The 27988-nt window shown below is 45.7% G+C and overlaps 1 protein-coding gene across 6 annotated transcripts in view; it reads right to left on the minus strand.

Moving 5' to 3' along the window:
• The window catches only part of RIMBP2 (RIMS binding protein 2), a 283562-nt gene that overhangs the window by 146257 nt on the left and 109317 nt on the right, over positions 1–27988 (minus strand). Inside the window, exon 1 of one of the 6 annotated variants that reach the window (XM_060269719.1) lies at positions 23544–24109. The exons of the other annotated variants lie outside the window; for them this stretch is intronic. Within the exon in view, the coding sequence (XP_060125702.1) occupies positions 23544–23588 (45 nt within the window). The 5' untranslated portion in view covers positions 23589–24109. Of the gene's footprint in view, positions 1–23543; positions 24110–27988 lie in introns of those variants that run through there. 6 annotated transcript variants of the gene reach the window in all.

A 27988-nucleotide genomic window follows, 5' to 3' on the forward strand; every position in this document is an offset into this window, starting at 1 on the left:
GGGCAAAAAAAAATTCAGAAAAAATTCAATGCATTCCTATGGGATTCGCTAGACGAATTTTTCGTTATAAGAAAACATATGTGGAACGAATTAAATTCGTCTAGCAAGGCACCACTGTAATAAAGTGTTCAAACAACTGACCATCACCTGTTTTCAGAGAAGGGAAGGGCAAGTATATCAGTATTTCTTCAGCTTTTCATTTCCTGCCCCCCACCCACTCCATGTCTTTAATTCAGCTCTCCACACTCCTACATATGTAAGTTTGCCTTTTAAAATAAAAAAAAGCCTTCCTCAAAATTCACAAGCCTTTGTGTGTCAATTTCTCTTCCCACACAGTTTTGCCTGATAATACACATTTTATGGAAATAAGTTTTCCCTAATATAATGCATGCTTGTATGTTATCTTCACTGTGGCCCGAGAGTCACACTGAAAAAGTCAAAGAAGCTCAAGTTTCATAGAATGCCTGTGTTTCAGTTCATACATTGTTTGGAAAAGTTTGAGTTTGGCAAGTTCTCGTTTAAATGAACGCTTAATCCGATTTCTCCGCATTTCCATTTCAGAGTGAACTAAATCAAATGAGATTCCCCTGCTACACATGTGTACACACACACACACACACACACACACACACACACACACACACCACATAAATAATTGTTTGGGTTTCTTTTTCGTCGTCCTCCACCTCCTCTCTGCTTAATGCATTTGTGTTCCAAAGAAGCCAGCTCCATCTTCTTCCCACGCCCCTCTTTATTAGAACTGAGATGCTAAGGCACAAAAAGCCCATCCTGTCTTAACTCCCACCCACATCCAGAAGCTAGATAAGGATTCCCACCTTCAGTATTCAGCTTCTGATCATTATTCTTCAGATGAATTCCCCCAGCCACCTCCTGTTGCTGCTGCCAGCAAAAAAAGTGCCGAGCCGGGAGAGGGGTGGGGGAAACCAGAAGGAACAAATCTTAGCCAATTTGCCAGAGCAAATGCTTCAAAATTCTACCCTTCCAGCAATGGCTCCCTGGCTGGTAATTGTAAAATCAATATTCTCATTTCCTGCCATAGAGCCAATAGTGACATTAAAATTGCAATCTGGTTATCCACAGTAATCACAGCCAAACCCAATTATCCTCAAACAGAAACACAACAGAAACCCCTCAAAATGCAATTAATCCCAGGGCTGCAGTTCTGACCCTGTTGCTCTAGCCACAGTAACCAAAAATATGTCCATTATTGCTTTTTGAAACCAAAAACTTCACGTTGCATTTTTTTTCACAGCTCAGAAGTATGGAACCTCCTACAACCGATAGGGATCGCTGACTGGAGTGGATTTTTTGTGGGCTGTGCTTTTTTGTGCACCTAATGGGAAGTCAACCACTTCCAACCAGCAAACATCCTTCTTAACACAAAGCAAGATGTGTCCCACATTGTTATACATCTCTAAGTGCTTTCCAGGGCTCAGTTTAATTCTTCTGGATCCTTAAGTATTGATACAATGGCTTATAATAGCCATGTGGCTTGAGTTTGGAGCAACCAGCTCAGAACCTCTTCACATATTGAGCTTCTCTGATAGACTGAATGGCACAGCTGCCAAGTTCCAGATTGAAAAATCTGGGACCAGCAGCGGCGCGGCACCGGAAGTCACTTCTACGCACTTCCGGACATGCATAGAAGTGACTTCTGGCGCCGCGGCCATTTTGGAAATGGGCAGAGCAGCACCAGAAACATGGCCACCGGCAGGAGCTGCTTTCCGGGGGATTTATGGGAGATAAATCCATTCAGGAGACCAATGGGAAACGGTAAGGAAATACAGGGGTTTCCCGGGCAAAATGGGGTACTCGGCAGCTATGCTGAATGGGAACAATAGGCTTGATTACCTTTCTCCCAAGGTGAGGGGTGTGACCTCGCTAAGCCTTGCAGGACAAGTTACTCTATGGCAGGCATCCCCAACTTTCGGCCCTCCAGATGTTTTGGACTACAATTCCCGTCATCCCTGACCACTGGTCCTGTTAGCTAGGGATCATGGGAGTTGTAGGCCAAAACATCTGAAGGGCCGCAGGTTGGGGGTGCCTGCTCTATGTTATTAATCCCTTCATGCATTAATTAGATGTAAGCATGTTGGCTGTATGAGACTTCCTATGCTTAGCCTGGAGAAGAGAAGGTTCAGGGGTGATATGAAAGCCATGTTCAAATATATAAAAGGACGTCATAAAGAAGAGGGTGAAAGGTTGTTTTCTGCTGCTCCAGAAAAGAAGAAGAAGAGTAGAAGAGTTTGGATTTGATATCCCGCTTTATCGCTACCCGAAGGAGTCTCAAAGCGGCTAACATTCTCCTTTCCCCTCCTCCCCCACAACAGACACTCTGTGAGGTGGGTGGGGCTGAGAGACTTCAGAGAAGTGTGACTAGCTCAAGGTCACCCAGCAGCTGCATGTGGAGGAGCGGAGACGCGAACCCGGTTCCCTAGATTACAAGTCTACCGCTCTTAACCACTACACCACACTGGCGGACACGGAGCAATGGATTCAAGCTACAAGAAAGAAGATTCCACCTAAACATTAGGAAGAACTTCCTGACAGTGAGAGCTGTTCAACAGAGGAATTTGCTGCCAAGGAGTGTGGTGGAGTCTCCTTCTTTGGAGGTCTTTAAGCAGAGGCTTGACAGCCATATGTCAGGAATGCTTTGGTGGTGTTTCCTGCTTGGCAGGGGGTGGACTGGATGGCCCTTGTGGTCTCTTCCAACTCTATGATTCTATGTTGAGCTTCTTTTAATTGCTGTTAAGAAAAATCTGGTGCATGTGCTCCCCTTATCTTGCACCTGCCAGCCTTGTGATTAGTGTTTGAAGGTCCTGACCTGGCAACCAGCCAAGGGTCATTCTTGGGTATATTAAGAGGGGGCTGTACAATTGCCTCTTTGCTTGGCTGCAAGGAAGCTCTGCCAGATTGATACTGAACTGTGTGCTGTATGTATGCTGTGAGTTGTACTTGCTTTGTATTTGAAGCCTACACCTTCTACTAGGGATTTAGTGGAAGCCTGAATATAGTGTATATAATGAAACTGCCTTAATGCTTTGGACCTGTCAGCAAAGGAGTGAACTGACTGAAGAGTTGGAGTCTGACTGAATATGGTAAAAATAAAATAAAATACTGTAACATGTGAAAATGCTCTTTGTTTAATGCAACAGCAGCATCAAACAGACCTCAGACTCTACTATGCAAGTTTATCACCCTCTGAATCCGACTGCCTGCTGGAATGTAAAAGCAATCTTTCTGTAACCCAAGAAGAAGCCCCACGCTGAAATCTAGTGCAGGGCTTCATTGAACAGTAGCCATGAGAGATACCTTGTGGTCGATTAGCCATCTGCACAGGCAACAGAAACATTGACAAAGCACAATTGGAATCTCCATCAAGCAGCAATTGACTTTAGTGGCGCACACTCTGTGTGTGAGATGGGGGGGGGGAGGTGCCTTAACAGAAACACCTCACAAATTACTTACTGTGCTGCAGCAGTTTCCACTGGGGGGGAAAAATCAATTCTTGCAAATCAACAGCATTTTCAACAAATTTTCAGAGAGGAAGCCACTCACATTATTGTATGCATCTCTGCCCTCGCGCCAGGGATCACTTCCTAAAGAAGCCTTGCAAATAAGCCTGCAAAAGTCCCTGGCATGAATAATAATAATAATAATAATAATAATAATAATAATAATAATAATAACTACCCTGCTAAGAGCATCTTGCATTTCTCTGGTGGGTGCAAAGGAAGGGGGGGGGTTCCACATCTAATGCCAGCATGGAAACACAAGCTGCTGACACATCATACATTTAAAAGCACATGACTTCCCCTGAAGATTCCTGGAAACTGTAGTTAAGGGTGCTGGGAATTATAGCGTTGTGGGTGGGGGGGGTAAACTACAGTTCCCAGGATTCTATAGAGGAAGGTAACGGCCAAGGGACCATGGGCGTACCCAGTGAGGGGCAGGGGGGCAGCTCCCCCCCCCAAGCAAAAAATAATAATACCGTATTTTACGGACCATAACCCAAACTTTTTCCCTCCAAAAACTGAAGGGGGAAAGTCACTGCGGGTTATGGAAATCAGGCTGTTTCCGCCCCCTCCGCGGCTGCAGCCAGCGACAGGAATGTGTGTGGGGGGGAGGAGCAGCCTGAGCTGGGGGGGGGGGAGAATGGGAGCTCCATCCTTCCTTCCATCCATCCTTCCTTCCCCCCTCTTTCTTCCTTTTTTTCTCTCTCTCCCTCCCTTCTCTCTCTCTCACCCCTTCCACCCTTCCTTCCTTCCTTCCTTCCTTCCTTCCTTCCTTCCTTCCTTCCTTCCTTCCTTCCTTCTTTCCTTCTTTCCTTCTTTCCTTCCTTCCTTCCTTCCTTCCTTCCTTCCTTCCTTCCTTCCTTCCTTCCTTCTCTCTCTTCCCTCCCTCCCTCCTTCCCTCTCTCTTCCCTTCTCTTGCCCCCCCCCCAAGTTTTGATCCTGGGTACGCCCCTGAAAGGGATCCCTGACCGTTAGGTCCAGTCGCCGACGACTCTGGGTTTGCGGCGCTCATCTCGCTTTACGGCTGAGGGAGCCGGCGTTCAGCTTCCGGGTCATGTGGCCAGCATGACTAAGCCGCTTGCACTTGACGTGCTTTAGAACTGCTAGGTTGGCAGGAACTGGGACCGAGCCAGCCTCTCAGAAGTCTAGTAAGATGCACACAAACAAATTTCTGTCAAGTGGCCCCCTTCCCAAAACTCACTCGCTTGCCTCGGTGGTGTTCCTGGCCATCTATGGCACTGGCCTTCAACTGGTGGATTGGGACCCAGTGCTGAGTCAAGGCCTGATCTAAGGCAGGTTGCAACAGCAACATTAAAGGTAAAGGTAAAGGGGCCCCTGACCATCAGGTCCAGTCGTGTCCGACTCTGGGGTTGTGGCACTCATCTCGCTCTATAGGCCGAGGGAGCCAGCGTTTGTCCGCAGACAGCTTCCGGGTCATGTGGCCAGCATGACAAAGCTGCTTCTGGAGAACCAGAGCAGCACACGGAAACGCCGTTTACCTTCCCGCCGGAGCGGTCCCTATTTATCTACTTGCACTTTGATGTGCTTTCGAACTGCTAGGTGGGCAGGAGCTGGGACTGAGCAACGGGAGCTCACCCCGTTGCAGGGATTCGAACCGCTGACCTTCTGCTCAGCAAGCCCTAGACTCTGTGGTTTAACCCACAGCACCAACTGGGTCCCTAACAGCAACATTACTCTCATACAATATGGGGAGAGGGGTGAAAAAGAAGTACTTCCCCAAATTGGATACCCAATTCAAATGGTACAGTGGGAAAAGCTGTGGAGCTGAAGATATTAGATTTACCGCCTCTTACACAATTAAGGAAAACCTAATGAAAATGATGCACAGGTGGTACATAACCCCAACCAGACTTACCAAAATCTACAAATTAAAATCCAACTTATGTTGGAGATGTAACAGAACAGAAGGAACAATGTTTCACGTATGGTGGGGATGCGAGAAAATAAAAAAATCTGGAGTTCAATCCACGAAGAGCTAAAAAAGATGTTTAAAACATCTTTTGAGAAAAGGCCAGAAGCCTTCCTAATAGATATCGTTACTAAGGACATACCTAATGATAAGAAAAGAATATTTTTATATGCCACGGCTGCTGCCAGGTTGTTGATAACTAAACATTGGAAAGGGGACAACATCCCCTCAATAGACGATTGGTTAAACAAATTTTGTGAATTCATAGAGGTGGCTAAAGTGACAGCAGCCATCAGACTTCAGTCAAATCAAAATCATAAGAAGGAATGGAACTGTTTAGAAGAATACATGACAAAACATCGTTCCAAAACAAATTTATTGATATGCATGGACTAAGTTCGTAAAGGAGTGGAAAAAATTGTTGTAAAATAGTTCTGGTGGCCAAAGTAACTAATATAGATAACACAATGATAAGTTCAAAACATCTTAAAGGATGTTGTGTTGTGGTGGAGGGAAGTCACAAAAATAGAATAAGATAGACACAAAATGGGAAAGGGAAATTTAATCAATGTAATTGTTTACACTGTATATTCTGTATACCTTAGAGTACATATTTCCAGTACGTTTCCAAGCACAATTCAAAGTCTTGGTGCTGATCTTTAAAGCCCTAAACGGCCTCGGTCCAGAACACCTGAAGGAGCGTCTCCACCTCCATCGTTCTGCCCGGACACTGAGGTCCAGTGCCAAGGGCCTTCTGGTGGTTCCCTCGCTGCGAGAAGCCAAGTTACAGGCAACCAGGCAGAGGGCCTTCTCAGTACTCGGTAGTGGCACCTGCCCTGTGGAACGCCCTCCCACCAGATGTCAAAAGAAAAACAACTACCAGACCTTTAGAGGACATCTGAAGGCAGCCCTGTTTAGGGAAGCTTTTAATCTTTAAGAAATTAGTGTATTTTAATATTTCTGTTGGAAGCCACCCAGAGTGGCTGGGAAAACCCAGCCAGATGGGCAGGGTATAAATAATAATAATAATAATAATAATAATAATAATAATAATAATAATATATTATTCCCCAAATGCATGTTTGGGTTAAAGGTGGATCTGGGTTTTAAAAAGTTGAAGAGTGCTGATCTACGGCTAATAGTGAGTTGGTAAATACTTGAGTTGGAACGCCCCAACAGCGCCCCCTCCCACGCTACGCCCCTGTCTCCAAACAGCTCTCTGTGCTCCTGACAAACTATGGTTCCCAAGATTCTTTGGAGGAAGCTATGACCGCTTAAAGCGGTATGCTGCTGCATTAAACGTATGGTTTGAAGGCGGCCAAGGTCAGAGGAAGGAGACCCGAGGCTTCTTCCTCCCCCCCCTTTCTTTTGTAAATATTGAGAGGCAGGGAGGGATCGATCTGGCACCTGGGAATCACAGCGATGCACAAGGACAGGCAGCTGCATGAATCAGCCCTTGGTTGTGACAGTTTACAAGGCAATCTTCTGAAATGAGGTTGTCCAGGGGCACTGCTTATATTATGGAAAGCACAGCATTAAGTGCCTGTCAAAGAACCCTCACTGGGTGATATATTCCAGCCTGCCATCCTGTGCAGCTCTCTTCTGAACCGCGTGCCATTAAGGAAGCAGGGCAGATACAATGTGTCAAGAAAGGTTTTTGGAGAAAGAGCTTACAGTCGCAGAGACAACCTGCTGAGAGAGAGAGAGAGTGTGTCTCAGGCCCAATTTGGGATGTGGTCTCAGGCCCAATTTAGGAAATACAGTGGTACCTCGACTTATGAACGATTCGACAACCGAATTTTTCGACTTATGAATGGGGGTAATGGCCGTGTGCTTACGAATGTCTCGACATCTGGGAAAAAACGGTTTTAGATAGGGATTCTAAACCGGTTTTAGATAGGGATTCTTCGACTTACGAATTTTTCCGTTTCCAATTTATTCCTATGGGAAATCGCGTTTCCAATGGCGTTTTTCGACTTATGAATTTTTCGACTTACGAAGGTGCCTTCGGAACGGATTAAATTTGTAGGTCGAGGCACCACTGTAGCACCTTGCGTACTGTGGTGGATTTATTTCCACAAACATCCTAGCCAACCAAATCTACCCAAATGTTCCATTCCTGTTCTCTAAATCAACATCAACCAGGATTTCCACCTGACTCAGCCTGGACAATGGACAGGGGTGATGAGAGTTGCAATATCTCAATAGAATGATCACAGAAATGTAGAGTTGGAAAGGAATCCCAAAGGTCAACCAGTCCAACTTCCTGCAATGCAGGAATCACTGTTAAATAATACCCTGACAGATGGGCATGCAACCTCTGCTGAAAAATCTCCAACAAAGAAGAACCCACCACCTCTAAGGTGACATTCAACTGTCAAACAGCTCTTACCATCAAAAAGTTCTTCCTAAAACTGAAGATATACCGATGGTAGATGACTGGCAGATGAAGCTGAGAGAATACATGGAACTGTCTGAATTGATGGGGAGACTCCGGGACCAGGGGGAAGAATCAGTGGAAGAAGATTGGAAGAAATTTAAAGTTTATTTAGAGAAGAACTATAAGATTAGCAATATTTAATAAAGAATTTGGAAGTAAAAGGAGGTTGCAGAAGTAAGATAGATAAATGTATTATGCGTTAAGATTTAGTTATGTGATATAATGCTAATATGCTCTTAAGATTAGAATTATATTAAGAGATTTTGGATATTATGTATCGAGAAGGGATTAAGAGTATTATTTAGATTAGATAATTATGAAAAAGATTGGAATTAAGAGTTAGAAAGTGCTAAGTAAGTGATATATAGAAACATGTAGGAACAGCAAAGCTCAGATTCCTCTGAGGTATTTTTGATCTTGTAGGATTTGATATGTGAACTCCTCTCATAAATGTGAATCTCTTATGTTATTTTACCTGTAATCTGCTTGTTTTTTCCCTCTCTCCCATCCATCAAACAGATGTTTCGAATTCTTCTTTATGTTGTAAAACCACAGTAAGGCACAGAAGCCAGAAGTCTTTTTTGGCAAAGACCTTTTTGATAGACCTTGCACAGCTCTGCTTCTTACGTAGTGTCATATCGGCTTTCCTTCCTGAGTAGATTATTCTCATGGAGTTTGGAGAAGATTTTGGATTTGATATCCCGCTTGGCGCTGTGGTTAAACCACTGAGCCTAGGGCTTGCTGATCAGAAGGTCGGCAGTTCGAATCCCTGTGACGGGGTGAGCTCCCGTTGCTTGGTCCCAGCTCCTGCCTGCCAACCTAGCAGTTCGAAAGCACGTCAAAATGCAAGTAGATAAATAGGAACCGCTACAGCGGGAAGGTAAACGGTGTTTCCATGTGCTGCTCCTTAGACTCCGATAATGATTCTTGCTTGCACGGATGAAGAAGTGAGGGACATGTTACATTAGGCCAGATTTTCTTTCCATTCCAGCATTAAATTTGTAACGGCAACAAAAGCCTGAGGGTTGTTTGTGTGTGTGTTTGTGTGTGTGTGTGTGTGTGTAAAAAGGAACTCTTAGAAGAAGAAAAGTCTTTTTTTCAAAATGTACACATAACTGTTCAAAATGTAAAACATTGGCTTAAATCAAACATTTGCATTATTTTGGGTGCTTTAATTTCCAAGCCAAAATAGCATCACCCCTCAAAAAAATATCCTTCCCTTCCCACCAAAACAAAATCCAACTCCAAAATTGATGGATGCTTGACAAGAGTTGCCTGCAAACCTCCAAACAGTACAGAAAACTCCATGTAGTAACTGGTCTATTAAAATTACATGACTTTCAACACACTTTTTTAATTGCCTTTAATTATTCACAGCTACAGTGGCTTTCAAAATGACAAAGTGCCTCAGTTGGAGAGGCAGCTGAATTTTTAATAACAATTGGGGACACACACACAACACAATGAGCAGATGAAACACCAGTTGGAAAACACATGCAGCATTTCGTGTGACAAAATGCTCACGTGGCCCTGAAATGGCTTGTTTGTAGTGCTCATCTTCTCCAGATTGGAGCTAGAAAATTCAAGTTCAAGGCACAAACTTGGAAAATTAGTAAAGGTATGTGGTTTGGCAGCTGGCTCTCCTAGAAAAAGTTGGTGGCAAAGCATAGATTAGCTTTAATTTAATTTAATTTAAGACATTAGCTTTTAACACAAAAGAAAACTGTCATATTTACACCTATCTGCAATGATTTTATAGCTAAATTACTGGCATGTGACCCAATGTACTCCATCGGCATATACCTTTGGTTAAATTGATTAGGGTAATTTAGGATTGAAAATTTTGAAATTTCATTCGTAATTTCCTGTAGAGGAAAGTCAATTGTCAAAAATAACTACAGAAATCATCATTGTTGTTCTTAATTTGCTATCACAATTTTAAAAAAACACATTGATACAGAGATCTTTTTAATAACCTCCAATCTGACTAGGTTCAAACAACTTTATATATAAGGGTATAAACCTAAGAAGTCGAAGCCTACTTTAATCTCTTATATTGCCTGGCTATAAATCTTAATTTTTATGCGAGTTCACTCTATCCATGAAACAAAATAGTATAAGCATAAAGGGTAAAGGGACCCCTGACCATTAGGTCCAGTCATGACCGACTCTGGGGTTGTGGCGCTCATCTTGCTTTACTAGCCGAGGGAGCCAGCGTACAGCTTCCAGGTCATGTGGCCAACATGACAAAGCCGCTTCTGGCGAACCAGAGCAGCACACGGAAATGCCGTTTACCTTCCCACTTGGAGCGGTACCTATTTATCTACTTGCACTTTGACATGCTTTTGAACTGCTAGGTTGGCATATAAGTATAAGCATAGGAGGTGCTTAAATAAATGTTCTCTCTCTTTCATTTCTTGATAATTTTATGACTTTTCTTTATTTAATTTTAGGGGCAAGTTGTGCAAAATGCTAATTTTGCTGATAGAAAACACACACACACACACACACACACACACACACAGGATGAGAAGCTGGAACTGGACAGGCAAGAACTTGAAGTACAGCAGTTGGGTTGCTGAGAAGGGCGAACGTCTAGACTCCTTGCATTGTTATATATTTTACCAGTCCAGGGACTTCATAACCACTTACCAATCACAGATCCTGATATTACACACTACTGCCTGCTTCTTTGTTTGAAGGTGCCTTGAGGTCAAAGCATAGTCTCTCGTTAGGTTAACCCAGGGATGAGAACCTATGGTCCTCCACAAAGTCCTGTCAGCCCCAACCAGCATGGTCCATGGCCAGGATTGATGGGAGCTGTGGCCTTCCAAATGTTTATGGGTTAAAACTCCCAGCATGACCAATGGTCAAGAATCATGGGAGTTCTGGCCATAGCTGCCAAGTCTCCCGTATTCCCCGGGAAGCCCCCATTTTTCAGCTGTCCCCAGCCGAAAAAATGGATTTTTTTGTTTTTTCCCGGTTTATTCTGGCGCGGCGGCTATTTTGGAACTGGGCGGAGCACGCTCAGAAGCAACTTTTGATGCTGCTCTGCCCAGTTCCAAAATGGCTGCAGCGCGACTTCTGGTGCGGCGGCCATTTCGGAACTGGGCACAGCAAGCAGCAAAAGTCTCTTCTGAGCATGCTCCGCCCAGTTCCAAAATGGCGGCAGTGCTACTTCCGGCATGCTACTTCCGGCCCGATCCCTTATATTTCAGAGAGGAACTTGGCAGGTATGGTTCTGGCTCTCCAGATGTTGCTGAACTACAACTCCAGTCAGCCCGAGTCAGCATGCCCAATGGTCATGGATAATGGGAGTCTTTATCCCAGGGGTGGATTAACAAGGTTCAAGTTCTGCTCTTTCCAACAGCTTTATAATTCCCTTGGTTTGGTGATCAGTCGCAAAAACTTTCATTGTTTCCTTTTGGGTGGAATGAAGGTAGATCTGCCACTGATAAACGTCATGAGTCACAGACCCATTTCGAATGCACCAAGTCAGAATACAGGTGAAGAGCAATGTTCCATAGCATCAAAAAAACCTCCCTGCACACGGAAAGTTAGTACATCATCATGGGAAGGACCAATCTGCTGGTCTTCAGCCCTTCTCCTATATCCTGCGAGTATTTAGATTTAACTTATAATTATACGGGGGACATTCAATCATGTGATCCACCACCTGTGTTCTAAAGTGGTACAATATTGTGCTCTGATGCCAATCGCTGACTGCTCATTTTAGACCGAGCTAATGGGGCGTTCACACTCCCTTAGAGGACTGCCGTGCTTGGAACATTAACCAAAGTGCCGTTAATGAGCCAGGATGTTGCTAATCGTTGCTCAGCTGTTGCACTATTTAGTGACACTAGGAAAACAGCCAGCAAACTGATACCTTGCTGTTTGCTGAAAATTCAATCCCAAATGAATCCCAGCTTGGGCAAAAACAAAATACACTGCTGGGTATATGAAGGAATGCATTGCCCTTGTTTAAGGAGGAGGAGGAGGAGGAGGAGGAGGAGGAGGAGGAGGAGGAGGAGGAGGAGGAGGAGGAGGAAAGGAGAACTAATCAATGAAAAATATATCCCTCTCAAAGCATGCTGCTATCTAAAACCGCATTCCTGCTCTGAAAGAAGACGCAAAACTATCAAAATAAATAAAATAGAAGTAAACATTAACAGCAATAGCAGCCATTGTTCCAAGAGTGTGGCTTTGCAAAATGCAAATCTGTGCACAGCTCTTATGAATATGGGCTTTTTAATGTGTGCACAGTAAACTTGTCTGGATTATAACTTATAAGCATATTGTTGATCAGCAGCTGGAAGCATCTTCCCCTTGGAGAGCACCAGTCCCCCCCACCAACAAAAAACAGCCACCCATTGAAATTCCCACTTCTCCAGATTTGGCAATGCAGTTCTCTAGGCAAGTAACAAGCACAGAAATCTAGCGTAACATGTGATACACACACACACACAATTGTAAATGATAATTCAAAATGCATAGATATGTGTATCGGGAGAAAATCATGCTAAATGCTGATAAATTTAACAAATTCATATGGAGGGACCCAGGTGGCGCTGTGGGCTAAACCACTGAGCCTAGGGTTTGCCAATCAGAAGGTCGGCGGTTTGAATCCCTGTGACGGGGTGAGCTCCGGTTGCTCGGTCCCAGCACCTGCCAACCTAGCAGTTCGAAAGCACGTCAAAATGCAAGTAGATAAATAGGAACTGCTAAGGCGGGAAGGTAAACGGTGTTTCCATGTGCTGCTCTGGTTTGCCAGAAGTGGCTTTGTCATGCTGGCCACATGACCTGGAAGCTATACGCCGGCTCCCTCGGCCAATAATGTGAGATGAGCGCGCAACCCCAGAGTCGGTCACGACTGGACCTATGGTCAGGGGTCCCTTTACCTTTACATATATGGAAGGCAATCCTTTCGAACAACCATAGCTATGCTTCCACACCATCAGTGGCGGAGGAAGCCACTTGGGCTCCTGGGGCAACGTGCCCAGGAGCTGGACAAGCTGCCCATAGGGGCGGGACGAGGGCAAGGCGAGCTGCCCATAGGGGCGGGGCGTACCGTGGGGCCTCTGGAGTCTGCCTGCCTCCTCCCACTCAGCCTCTCCCAGGAGAGACGCGTGGCTTGGGTGCGCTGCAGGCCCCATGGTGAGTGCCCGGGGCAGCCCGCACCGACTGCGGCCCCCTTCCTTCGCCCCTACACACCATGGGCTCTGATACCCAAATGTGCAATAAGCACCCTGGTATTCTGGGCATTCTGAGAAGGAGGGAGATATATGGTGCAAATTAATGTACGTGCCTGAGATTTAATTTTAAAAGACTAAGCAAGTTTATATTGAACGACCCCCGTGCGCCGCTTGTGGTCCATGGGCCTTAGGTTGCTGACCCCTGTTGTAGAGGGAAGTGAGGGGCAGGTGGGGCTCATAAACCTGGAAAGGGAGCCCATCTAGGAGAAGGCAAACTCTGGTCCTAAACCTCTGTTGCCTTGTAGGATATCTTTGGGAGAAGAAAAGGCTAAGGAGTAAACCCTAAAGAAATCCAGAGTGGAGTCTCTAAGATGGTTGGATAGCAACTTGTGATGCCAAACATATTGCTCTGCTTTCCTTTGGACCATACCAGCAAGGCCAAGACCGGGCAGCCCAGGACTTCCATACAAACTGCCCTGGGGAGGTCACTTTGGTGGCGCTAACAAAAGCGGTTTGTCTTCACCCCCTGAGGCACACTCCATTTTCTCTCAGAGACGGACGCCAACCATTTGTTGCAAACCACTTTGATTTTTTATTTGATTTTTTTTGCTAAGGAAATTGCAATATACAACTATTTTTATGAACAAACAAACTGCTGAAGAATGCCATTTCTCTATTTGGAAAGAATATTTCGTGAAACACTTCCACCACCGCCCACCCAAATTTTGCCACCAACAAATGTGGAAAATTTGGGGAGGCTGTTTTTACTCAGACCTAGAATGAACTGCAAGGAAATTGGCCATTCACTCTTCTAGCTTGCGACTCCTGACCCTTTTCAGCAAAAAAACAAAACAAAAAAACTGACAGCAACTTCCCTGGCAGACATGCACACATAGCTGTCAAGTTTCCCTTTTTCTCGCGAGGAAGCCTATTCAGCATAAGGGAATTTCCCTTAAAAAAAGGCAGAACATGACAGCTATGCGCACAGCTAGGAATAATAATAATAATAATTTATTATTTATACCCCGCCCATCTGGCTGGGTTTCCCCAGCCACTCTGGGTGGCTTCCAACAGAAAAATAAAACATAATAATCTATTAAACATTAAAAGCCTCCCTAAACAGGGCTGCCTTCAGATGTCTTCTAAAAGTCTGGTAGTTGTTTTTCTCTTTGACATCTGATGGGAGGGCGTTCCACAGGGCAGGCACCACCACCGAGAAGGCCCTCTGCCTAGTTCCCTGCAACTTGGCTTCTCGCAACGAGGGAACCGCCAGAAGGCCCTCGGTGCTGGACCTCAGTGTCCGGGCAGAATGATGGAGGTGGAGACGCTCCTTCAGGTATACTGGACCGAGGCCATTTAGGGCTTTAAAGGTAAGCACCAACACTTTGAATTGTGCTCGGAAACGTACTGGGAGCAAATGTAGATCTTTCAAGACCGGTGTTATGTGGTCTTGGCGGCCGCTCCCAGTCACCAGTCTAGCTGCCGCATTCTGGATTAGTTGTAGTTTCCGAGTCACCTTCAAGGGTAGCCCCACGTAGAGCGCATTGCAGTAGTCCAAGCGGGAGATAACTAGAGCATGCACCACTCTTGCTAGACACTCTGCAGGCAGGTAGGATCTCAGCCTGCGTAGCAGATGGAGCTGATAGACAGCTGCCCTGGACACAGAATTGACCTGCTCCGCTCTTTCTTTTATTGGGTGGATCCTGTCTTTGTCTTGTTTCATGTCTGCCTCAGTCTCAACTTGACAGGTGGTTGGACCATACACAAGTGAGAACATGACACGTCCAAGGCCAGAGATGGAGCACATCAAAAATCTCTCTCTACCTGACTAGAACACTTCTAGGCTGTAAAATGTCGGCCGAGTCTGTTCAGGACACCTGCCTTTTCTTCCTGCTTTAAAAAGTTAAAATCATAAGCATTAACTAACATTTTATCCCCACCCCCCCCCCACCACCACTCCCTTCAAAAATGTCAGATTCCGCAGCCAAAATTCCAAGCAATATATTTTTAGCCTCGGCTTACCCAGAGAGGATTGTGTGAAGAGTTTGATCTTTCATTAATGCAAATTTATTTAAGTAGTCAAGTGCCAAAAAAAAAAGCAAGCACAAACACCACCAAAGAAAACTTTTAGATATGTTAATCACAGCTTCTTTAGGGATTGGTGCTCTAGTCCCTTGTGTTCCCCCCCCCCCCCGCCTTCCCCCGGTGATAGCAACATGCCACAAGACTAAGTGCTCAATCCATAAAGGTAAAAGGACAAGTTTGGAGAGCTGATGGGTTCGTCATGGGAAAGCTTTTTCACATTAGATGTGAAGAAAGTTCATCATCGTACGCTTTTTTTAAAAAAAAAGTTAGTTTCCACACTGATGGAAAGTAACACTAGATGGTTCTAAAAACAAGAGAACAAAATGAAAAACAACAAACCAAACCCTAAAAGGTAAAGGACCCCTGATAGTTAAGTCCAGTTGCAGACTACTCTGGGGCTGCGGCGCTCATCTTGCTTTACAGGCCGAGGGAGCCGGTGTTTGTCCACAGACAAAACAAAAAATAAAAAAAATTCCTTCCAGTAGCAGAGACATTACCTTGCCTACAAAGGTCCGTATAGTTAAAGCTATGGTTTTCCCAGTAGTGATGTATGGAAGTGAGAGCTGGACCATAAAGAAGGCTGATCGCCGAAGAATTGATGCTTTTGAATTATGGTGCTGGAGGAGACTCTTGAGAGTCCCATGGACTGCAAGAAGATCAAACCTATCCATTCTGAAGGAAATCAGCCCTGAGTGCTCACTGGAAGGACAGATCGTGAAGCTGAGGCTCCAATACTTTGGCCACCTCATGAGAAGAGAAGACTCCCTGGAAAAGACCCTGATGTTGGGAAAGATTGAGGGCACAAGGAGAAGGGGACAACAGAGGACGAGATGGTTGGACAGTGTTCTTGAAGCTACCAACATGAGTTTGACCAAACTGTGGGAGGCAGTGCAAGACAGGAGTGCCTGGCGTGCTATGGTCCATGGGGTCACGAAGAGTCGGACACGACTAAACGACTAAACAACAACAACAAGTTTGTCATAGGTATGAGCTTTCGTGTGCATGCACACTTCTTCAGATACTGTACACTGAAACAGAAGTCACCAGACCCTTATGTATAGTCAGAGGGTGGGGAGGGGTATTACTCAGAAGGGTGGTGGGAATGGGTGATTGGCTGATAGGAGTGGTAAGCTCCACCCAATCTTAAACAACTCCTCACCCACAATAATACAACCACCAGACTTAACATGGACACTGGTACCAGAGCCTGCAGTAAACCCAGATGCCAACTTTGCCTGCAGTAAACCCAGATGCCAACATACACCTGGACAACATCATTACTGGCCCCAACAACATCAAACATACCATCTCCGGACGATTTAATTGCTCATCTTCTAACATTGTGTATGTCATCAAATGCCAACAGTGCCCTTCAGCTCTCTATATTGGACCAACAGGCCAAACCCTACGCCAAAGGATAAATGGATATAAATCTGACATCGGGAATCACAAGACAGAGAAACCAGTAGGAGAACACTTCAGTCTCCCAGGATATTCTATACAAGATCTCAAAGTAGCTGTCTTATTACAGAAAAATTTCAGAAACAGACTGGAAAGAGAAGTTGCTGAATTGCAACTCATTACCAAGCTTAAAACCACGGAGAGACCTGGTCTGAATAAAGACATTGGATTCTTATCTCATTATACATGATAAATCTTTCTTTAGCCATCTCACCCCTTGCTTTTTCCTGCAAGACCAATTGCAGTCGTTAACAGTCGTCCACAGGTTTATCACTCCTATCAGCCAAACACTACCGAGAAGGCCCTCTGTCTAGTTCCCTGCAACTTGGCTTCTCGCAACAAGGGAACCACCAGAAGGCCCTCGGCACTGGAACTCAGTGTCTGGGCAGAACGATGGGGGTAGAGACGCTCCTTCAGGTATACTGGACCGAGACCATTTATATAGAGATATAATAATTTAAAGGAAACAATAGGGTCTTAGCTGATCTTATGGAAATGCAGTCTTTTAATGATCCTGTGACCAAATAAATCCAATTCAAAACCTGACCACAGATAGACAATTGTTGCACATGGAAGCTCTACTTTTGACAAACAATTTGCTTTTACTGGAAGGGATGCTCATTTTCCTTTTGGACATACAGCCATAATACCTCTTGGGATTCCTTTGTATTCAAATAATATATTGCCTACTTTTTATGCCCTTTATGAAGAAATGTGTTGAGGTGTGTGTGTGTGTGTGTGTGTGTGTGTGTGTGTGTGTGTGTGTGTGTGTGTGTGCAAACATGCATCCAGGTGGGTGGGTGCCAAACTGGGTCTTTGACTCGGGTCTTTGACATGACATAGTCAAGGGCCCCAGAAGAGCCAGATACCTTTCTGTTTGCACTTGTTTTACTTACAGAAGCCACACATACAAGAACAAACAACCCCCAATTCGGTGTGAGAGAGCTCTTACCAACAGCTGCTAAGCTATCGATGAATTTTTGTCCTGCAACTCAGCAGGCAGGCAAAACTGCAGATGCGACTCCTTATATGTCATAAAATGTGCTCACAATGAAAAAAAGATATAATTGAATTTTTGTAATAATTTAATCTGATTCATTCATATTCTCTCTCCCTCTCTCAGGCAGGATGCATTTTGACCTGGTTGTGCAAGGAGTAAATTTAATAGCAGGCAAGGATGAGTGCTGATTATTAAAGCAGAGCTGGTGGATCTGAGGCAACGTATTTAACACACCCAGACCCACAAACCATATATCCTATATTAACAACAATAATTCATAAACCTCAGGATAATAGGATCTATCTATAGAGGCCACAAAGCAAGCTAAACTGATGGCTGGGCTGATAACTTTTCATATAACCCTAGATCGTAAATTTCTTATGTTAAGTACTTTCCATGTACGCACAGTGAGGGATGACAGCAGGGGAGCCAACTTGAATAAAATATTGTGGGGTTCAGGTAAGCCCCACCCCACAAAACTGATCACATGATGCAGTGCACACACACCATTTCAATGGGAATGATCAACTTTCGGGGGACCCAGCCCCCACAGTCCCTAGGCGTTAGCTCCTATGGATGACATAGAACAATACTTTTAAGGCCAACAAGATATGTGAATTTACACTCAAAAGATGCTGCTGGCTCTTTCAAAACAATGTCCGATTCATCACTTTGACAGCCCTCTTTCTTTGGCCATTCTGTCTTCCAGCTTTCCTCTCCCACAGGCTTGCATCCCTCTGATACACCCTCCCTTTCGACTCTCAGCTCTTCCCAACCCTGCTTTCTTTTGCCGCTGCCTCCTTAGGCACAGGACAACCTCCTAACCCAGGCACCTATGTATGTCTCACTTCTCTCTAGGTAAGGGCCCTGCCGGCCTCCAGATATCATTGAACTACAACTCCCATCACTTCTGACCATAAGCAGGGGCTGATGGGAGTTGGAGTTCAGTGACATCTTGAAGGTCAAAGGTCCCTCATCCCTGCTCTAGCACCTTAATAGTTTGGCCAATGGTAGCAGGGGGCCTGTCTTTGAGATCGGAGCAGCTCAACCAATTGCTCCAAGCGGTTTCACCACCACTGCTAAATTATTTGCTGTGGTATGGTATAGAATGATTACAAACATTTTTGCTCAAGTTGGCCATTGCGTTACATAGAGCTAATCCTATACCAACTTGGAAGTGTCTCATTGAATTCAGTGGGGCTTATGTATGTCTGAGTAAACATACATAGATTGCACTGTCTCATGTGTGTGTGTGTGTGTGTGGCTTTTCTTAGCTAGCCAAATAAATAAAGTATGGGGTACCACTGAATTTTCAAATTAATCATTGCAATGAAGAACATATCAGGACCCAGGACAGGGCTTTCTCAACAGTCAATATCCTCAAAAAGTTCAGTGCTCCAGTCCTGGGGTTGGGGCTACCGAAAATGACCACTCCCTCCTGTCTCCATGCATGCACTGTGTCCACAGGACTCAAGGTATATGGTAGCTGAACATGGAGATTTGATGTGATTTTTTAAAAAGCTAACATGACTTAAGTGGAAGGAAGCTTACAAAGAGTTAAGATGAGCAATCTTTCCAATTGGAACCATGGTTACTGTGCCATGGGAGGAGGGCGAGGAGGGCACGAAGAGAAGAACATCTTGAGAAACAGATTTCTAATAATCCTCAAGTGGGGAGAGGGCACTGGTTCCATTAAACAAGAAAAGAAGAGACAGAGAGAAAACGACCCAGTTCACAACTATTTGTAAAGCTACTTGCCTGAACACATTTTCTCTCATCACAGATTTAGAAAATGAGCTCAAAAAATAACCCGCTCCTCACAGTTTTCCAGCATAGCAACACTATGAAAGTGTTTCCTCAAAGCAGATGACTTCTCGAAGAACCAGGGGTGAAAGCCAATTTTATTCCAAGGCCTATCAAGGGAGACTACATTCTAAATTAAGCAAGTGCAATGCATACTCGTTAACTGAAGAAAAGCAAGGAGACATGTTGCAAAGGCGGGGGGGGGGGGGGAGAGGCAGATGGGGCCGTGCTCTGCAACACAGCATTCTATATGCTTGAGCTGTTCCACCAGGAGCTCCTACTACCTTTGCAGCCTGCATGCACTAGAATAAAATGTTTAGATTAGGCAGGGGCAAATGATAAGTTAATTAAGAAGTAAGATATAGATAGAGTGTAAAAGGAAAAGATGTAAAAGATAGAGAAATAAGGTAATATTAAAGCAATGAATAGAGTTTATATAAGATTTAGAGTTTACTAAGGATGATATGCAAAGAACCGCAGAAGGAGGTGGAATGAGGAAGTCAATAGATTAGAAATAAGGGTTATAAGTTAGAGTTTTTGTTTTTTATATTTTTGTATTTTTTGTGTTTTGTATTTTCTTTTTGTGTTTTGTATTTTTGTATGTTTTTGTTGTTTGAAAAATCTTTTTAAAAATACATTTTTTAAAAAAAGAAACAATCACTGAAACGGCTAGAGCACCAGTCATGGAAAAATCACTCTGAATCAGACCGGACATGGGCTAGAGCTCAATGTCGAGCCTACCAAGTGGCGATGGCGATGGCAAATAAGACAATAATACTTTCTTCACCACCTCTATTGCATCTGCAGAAAATAGTAGCAGGAGACTCTTTCAGGTGGTTCACAATTTAATGGAACCACCTTTACCATCGGGGCCTTGTAAAGACCCCAAGATCTCCTGCAATGATTTTGCAAAGTCTCTCAGATTCGGAAGGAGGTAGACACTACCGTGGGAGCAGGGCCAGGGCGGGAGAGTCCTGGAGCTCTGTCTGGTCAAGTTGCATGGAGTCAATTTCTATCCATTACCTTCGAGGATGTGGACAGGCTGCTTGGATGAGTGAAACCGACCACCTGTCTCCTTGATCCTTGCCCATCCTGGCTAATAAAAGCGAGCCAGGAAGGGCTGGGCGATGGGCTCCACAGGGTGGAGAATGCTTCCCTCTGTGAGGGAGCCTTCCCAGACCCGCTGAAAGAAGTGGTTATTAAACCTCTTCTTAAAAAAACATCTTTAGACCTGGCCAATATGGTCAACTATTGCTCAGTCTAAAATTTACTATTCTTGGGCACGGTGATTGAGTGGGTGGTTGCTGAACAACTCCAGGCACGCTTGGAAGAAGCGGACCATTTGGATCCCTTCCAATCGGGATTCAGGCCTCATCCAAAAAAGGGCTAGGAACCACGGCCATAGGGGAATAAATGAAGGGGATTTTCGTATCTGACGCAACTGAGAGCCAAAGCATGGGAGTGTAACACAACCTGATGAGCAGCAAAGGAAGTTGCCTTATACCATCTAAGCTAGGTTCGTCTACTCTGACTGGCATCTTCTACTTCAGGGGTGGCCAACTCCGAAGAGACTGCGATCTACTCACGGAGTTAAAAACTGGTAGTGATCTACCCCCTTTTGGGGTGTTCAGGTCAAAGTTGTTTAGGGAGGTGGAAAGCCCTGTTTTTTAGGGGTTCAGGTCAAAGTTGTTGAGATTTTTTAGGAAGGAGGAAGGCCCATTTTTTAGGGGTTCAGGTCAGAGTTGTTGAGCTTTTCTGAGGTGGGAAGAAAGCCCTGTTTGGGGGGGGTGAAGGGCTAAAATGTTGAGCATTTTTAGGGGAGCCAAAGCTGTTGAGCTTCTTTGGAGGGAGCCAGTGATCTACCACAGATGTCCAGTGATCTACCAGTAGATAACGATCTACCTGTTGGACGTGCCTGCTACTTGATGTTTTTAACGAGAGATGGAAGGGATTGAACCTGAAATCTTCTGCATGCAAAATGTGTGCTCTGTCACTGACCTGTGGGCCATCTCCCAATGGGAGGAAGTCAGAACAGAAGTCTCAAGCATGGCTCAAACTGACACAATTTAGAGGTGCCACACTATCGTTTGATCGGTGTGTACCCCATTCCACGCTTTCAGATGGATGCAATGATAGAAATCGCACGGTGATATGAAGCCTTCAGTCTGACAAAGAAGATATAACTTTTTTGAGTGAGGCGGGGTCTTTATGGAAACAGCTGATCACATGGAGACTTCATGTATACATTGATCCTACGTTCATTATGACAGAGGATAAGCTGAGATCCTGTGATCCATAGGATCCGTGGCCATTTCAAATAGCTAGTTTCTAGTCACCAACCCCCTAAAAACAAATCTCATTGAAATTTCACAGTGAAGCACAAAGTCCTGCTTTCTGAAAATCTGGCAAGGAGACATGTGTGCACAAAACTAAAAAAAAGAGGCAGGGGGGAGTGTTTGCAGGTTGACTCTATTTTGGGTTTGCTTAAAGACATCCAATTGAATGGAACAAATATTTACCGCATGTGCGAGAGTAAACACATGGCTCATCTGCTACTGTACAATATTTCACAGAAGCAGAGAAGAGTCCTGAATAAACACAGATGTAAAAGTGTGCATGTGGACTTTGAGACTTGATGGCTTGCTTGGAAAGGGAAACCTAAAAGCTCAACTCTACCATCATCGGTGAAGGAGCAAGAGAACAGAAATAAGATATGTGAGCGTTTATTTTAAAATAACATTTACCTTGCCCTTTCGCCCAAGGCAGATTGGAATGAAAGTCTACCATACCTAAATTAGTCCAGAGTAAAACCAATAAGGATAACCATGTAAGCCACTTTTAAAAGACAAGGCCAGTTGAGATGAAACTGCAAGTGGTGGTGGGTGCCCCTGCTTCATGGCCTGGTAACATCTGTATGGAGGAGCCACACGGATGAGCAAATACCAAGGTTATTTCCCACACAGGGCATCTCCCTTCCTGAAGAAAGAGAAACACATCTGCACACAGAAAAGCACGCCATTTGCCTTGCCTACAGTTATTCTGCAGAATCAGATCAGGCTACAGGGAAGAGGATGCTACACAACTGCAAAAACACAGGCAAGAGATATTCCCAAGAAAAATCGGCAACCACCATACGTTGCAGTGTATCTCAATCCCAAACATGAGTGCTCCTGCTCAGGGTTCCAGCCAGGCAACCATGCCTCCTCCAGCACAAACCAATTCCACTCCACCTCCCCACCCCTTTTCAAACGGACAAGCAGTGTTCAATGGCTACTGAGCATGCTCAGTTCTTGTGGGGTTGTGATGGAAGGAGTAACCGATCCTCTAGGATTTGGGAGAAATGGTCTGCTGTCCTTCTGCAACACCCTTGGAGGTTTCCCTGTGCATTCAGATACCTGACTTTCATTTCTCAGTGGCTCCGATTTGGCTCCCAACCTGCCGGCACACACCACCTGAGCTTGCATATTACAGGAGGTGCTGTTGGGGCCACCTTTGCCCAGCCACAGAAATCCTATACAGTTTCTGTGGGCAAATAACCAATGGCAGAGCTTAAAGGAACCCAATGCAAGAGTTGTGCTAGTGGAAGTTTATTGTGCAACAGCTAATTCTTGTTGTGCAACCTATTGCATGACAAACTTAGTAAAGTACTTGTGTTTTCCCTTGTGCCAGAATGTAACACTAGTGCAAGAAGTATATTACTATATGACTTACCTTATGCTACACTGGATAAAACCTTGTGTGTGGATTGGGACATACACACACACACAATCCAGTTATGGCACATGCTGACAAGTCCCCTGCTGCCAGTCAATATCATGCACACATGATACCCAGCAACAACATCACAATAAATCATAACAAATTAAGATAGCAGGTGTCGAGGGAGCTACAATTTTAGTGCTCCCGGTCATCATATAAGTCAAGCTTTTTTTAAGAAAAGAAGAAGGGCAGGCAATCCAGGGCCCAGCCCCCAAAGACCAGGGAGTTAAGTCCCCTCGCTCACCCCCTAAGAACACCTCTGGGAGCAATGGCACAATGAGCCCCTGGAAACCAGAGAACGGGAGGCAGCATGTTCTGAAGCAAAGAAAGGTTGTACCGAGATGAAAGGTGTGTGTTCCACGTCCTGGTTCCTCAAGGGCATAATTGCTGCTCCTGGTTCTTCTCGGTGAAGAAAGCGACATTTACACACACATTAGCAGGTCCTTTTAAGAGCATCTGTTGCAAACTCAGAGCAATTCAGTTTACATTTAGACTTACAGGCCGTTTACCGACAGCTGCAGCCAGTGGTAAATGCCACGGTTGCTAAGTAACGAACAGGTAAGTGTTGCAAAAGATCAGGGACAGGCCTATGAACATTGCATGCTTAATGGCCAAGGACAAAGAGGATGTTTGCTTGAAGAGGTGGTTTGGCTGTGTTCCTTATGATGATATCATATAATTGCCTTTCTTCAAACAGGTGTCTAAATAATAATCATAAAAAGACACGGGAATGGGAGAACTCAGCACACTCAGGACCTTCTGACTGTCAAGTGCTGAAATGTAATTATAGGGTTTTGGGGGTTGGTTTGGTTTGGGTTTTTTTGCAATTCATTCAGGGCCGGCTCGCCCATTGACTCCAGTGGCGCGGGGCGCCAGGGCGCTCAGGGGGGTGCTGAGGGGCGCCCCAGCAAGTGGAGGAGCTGCGCTGCGGCCTCCCTTTTCCCTCTGCCAGCCGCGCCGCTCAGGATCTCCGCTCAGGGAGGTAAGCAAGCGGAGCAGGGGCACTAGGACCCTGTTCCGCTCTGCAGCGCCAGGGTCATCCCTCACCCCGGGGCTGTGTTTCATTGGCATTCCTGTTGGCGGGAAGGCTCGGATGCCTTCCCACAGTCTAGGACTCGCCCCGCTGCCCGCTGGCTCCATGGCGCCCATCTGGCCTCTGCTGCTGGCGGGAGGGCTCCAGACTGCAGGAGCGGGCTCTCCCTGCTGGCTCCGCGGGTCCGGGATGCCGGGTCTCTCTGCAGGCTGTGCTCTCCCTTCCTGGCCCTGTGGCTCTCGGCTCAGCCAAGGCGTCGCCCTGAGGCCTTCCGGCTCGGGGGAGACGGCGCGCTCCTCCAGGGAAGGTAAGAGCTTTCCTTTTTTAAAAAAAATGGAGGGGAAGAGCTGGAGGTGCAGAGTTTTTTTTAAAAAAAAAAGAGTGAGGGTGGGGGGCACCCGAGGGGTCCCTGCACCAGGGTGCCCGATGTGCTAAAGACGGCCCTGAATATATTCAAAGTGGAGTGTTAAGGCTTGCTTGGGGATGCGTAAGCAAACAGCAGTAGGGACCTCTGTGTGTTTCTCAAGCAAGAGCTCCAGTGGTCATCTCCTACCCACCTACCCTGCCCCAACAGGGTCTCGATCCTTCCACAAACCCTGCAGACTGAACTGTGCTTCCCTGGGAATTTCAATACAAGGTGGACTCCGCACTCAATACAGATGATAACTCAGTCAGTTGATCGTGAAGGACCAATGTGGCGCCACCAAGCTTTAGAGAGAGGAAAAACCCAAGTACTGGTCTGCTGACTTGAGCATTGCCAATGTGTCTTGGGGGGCTGCGCTCCAGAACAAAAATACTGGGGGCTCAATGGGAGTTTTTGAGAGTTTTATAAGGCTTTATGGGTGGTTGTTGGTGAGGTGCAACTACACAGGGCCAGAATAACTTGGAGAAGGAGAGTCTGCTGCCTTCGCCCACCAGCTTTGGGTCCTGACCTGTCTTGGGCTACACTATGTCCCATTCGACCATGATGAATAATTGCACATGGATTGAAGCAGAGCGCTCAGGTTAGGGGAAGGCAGGTACAGCGAAGGCAGGCTGCGGGATGCATATACAAAGGCTGGAAGTAAGCAAATGGGAAGCAGCTGGAAACAAGGAGTCTGACGGTGTAGAAGGAGGACTTGGTGACATGACCCAGACTCAGGTAAGCCAGTATATCTCCCAGTCTTCATAACCCCCTATAGCACCCATTCAATCCTTCAGCAACACAGTTTTCCATAAGGGCTTAAACCTTGTTCACACATTACGCTTGACCCGGAGTGTACCAATTGCTGGGGAGTCATTGCTTTCCCAACTTGCCCGTGGGCATCCCAGAGTCACCTCGCTGGCAAGGGCTGGGAACAGACTCCTGCACTAAATGGACCTTTGATTTGATCTAACAGGGCTCTTATTATGTCCAATGGCAGAATTCTCATTCAGAAAGCAAATGTATCTGGATAGAACTCTTACTCCTATTTTTCATACACAGAACCCTCTGGGGGATTTTGCAATGAAGCAAGGGTTGGCAGTCTGCAAGATGTTGATCTGTATAACTACGACGGCCTCCTTCAGCCAGACACTACTGAAACAGAATCCTCCCGAGAGACAAGACAAATGTTCTGTAACAGTGTACACCTAGCTCTAATGTTAGAGAGCATTTGCAGACCATGTAAGGAAAAGAGAATCCCCAGTACCCAAACAAAGGAAGGTCACCGTACACAAAAAGCTTGAGAAGACTCTTCTCTTAATCCTGCTTTTATCGTCAAATGCGGCATTTGTTTAGATGGCCTTGAATTATGCAGGGTATCTTATGCCAGCGGGGCAAAAGTGAGGAAGGAGGCAACTCTAGACGCATTTCCGTGTAAGTAATGAGAATCAATAGGCCACACAGATAAGTATGTGTGTTTGGGAGGGGAACACAATATCATTATCATTACAGTATGTATGTGGTGTCTAAGCATCTCCTGGTCATATGTCATATGTCAAGGGACAGACTATTGAAGGGGTGGAATTTTTACACACATACACAACTTACCTTTCCCTCAACAACTTGGGTTTGAGAGGAAGCAGTAAGTCCCTTTCTAAAGCGTAGCATGGGCTGGCACTCAGCATACAGCCGGAATAACCTGTGCAGGGGGAGAGTGACCCCATCTGCACTGCAACAGCCAAGGCAACCAAGTGGGCTGGCCCAGGCCAGGAGATAAGTGTTGGGAATTCCATTCCTCCCATGCTCAAAATTTGCACTTCTCTGAATATTGCAATGCATTTCTCCAGCCAAATAATGCATCTACCAGGGGAAAATGTACATAAAAATACATATATTCATTGTTATTTTTTACTGAATAACAAATAAATATGCAGTATATTGGAGAAATTTCTTGGGGGGGGGGACCTGCATAAATTGCATTAAATGTGTCTATTAGGAGATATTTGCTAATGAATTTCCACGAGGACTTTTCAAATGCACACAAACACAAATAATCTGAAGAGGAAATGTGGAGGACCAAAATTAAAGACTGAAAAAATGATAGACCAAGAGCAACCAAAATTGACACCCTTATGTACAAAAAAAAAGCAGTTCCACTATGAAAAGCCAGCAATTAAACACACACACACATACGTTATGGGGCAGGATTCAACTTTTCAAGATGAGGGCCTTATTCTGAACCCGTAACCTGGTATGTGGCACATACTTTTTGTCACAGTGGCCGGAGTGGACTACTTCAGAGTAACGACGCTACGCAGCTCTGCATTTTATTCTTTTATTGGTGCTGCGTATTTACAGTGCTCAAGTCATTGCTATTTACACGGAGTGATGTTGTCAGTCGGTTTCAGAACCTCCTAATGGCTTTTGGCGCGTCTTTCTCCAACACAAAAGCTTTGGCAGACCCATCCTCTTTCCCCTCCTCTTTCTGCGTAATTCCGGAGTTGGGGGGATGGGTCTCCCGCCCTTATTCGCCCCTTCCTGTCCCACCTGGGACCCTGGCTCCTCTACCTTGCCTGAGCCTCGGACACGACTTCCTGCTTCCCCACTGGAATCGGAACTCTCTCTGCTTCCCCCTGTGCTCGGGGATTGGCTTGAACTTAGGAGGGGAGGGACTTCGCGATATCCCCTGTCCCTCACATCCACCCCCCTCCCAAGCTCTCCTTCACCCCTCCCCAGGTCCCCCCCAGGTGTCGGTGACGACTGGAAGCCTAAGAACTCAGTGCTTTCCGAGCCCGTTGGTGTGAACACCTCCCCCCAGTCCTGCAAGCCCCCCCCTTCCGCCTGGGAGGACGGGAATCCCAAAAAGTCTGTGGCGTCAGAGCTGGTGGGGGTAAAAATGTTCTGCCAATCTGCTCCTTCCTCTGACTGGGTGGATCTCGGTGACACCCATACCTCATCCTCTGGTTCCTCAAACTCCGCTTCCCAGCGCCATGGTGAACTGCTCTCCCGTGCTTCCTCCCCCTCCCCCTCCCTTTCCATGTGCCAGGGCTTGGGTCTATGGGGAAAAAGGGCGTGAAATTCTTCTACCAGGAATTCCTCCTGTATCTGAGTGGCTGGGACCCATTCATTCTGGGACGGTGGAGCATCCTCCCATGCCATGAGGTACTCCAGGCCCCCCACCCCCCACCTTGAATCCAGGATGGCTGTGGCCTCATTGAGTTGCTCCCTGCCTTCCCTCTCCCCCCCTCCCTCAGGGGTTTGTTCGCTGTCTCGGAGCCTGCTGCTTTCCCTGTACGGTGACAGCAGCGATCTATGAAACACTGGGTGCACCCTCATGTCCTCTGGC

The sequence above is a fragment of the Zootoca vivipara genome, chromosome 17, assembly GCF_963506605.1.
Source record: "Zootoca vivipara chromosome 17, rZooViv1.1, whole genome shotgun sequence".
In the NCBI taxonomy this organism is placed as follows: Eukaryota; Metazoa; Chordata; class Lepidosauria; order Squamata; family Lacertidae; genus Zootoca; species Zootoca vivipara.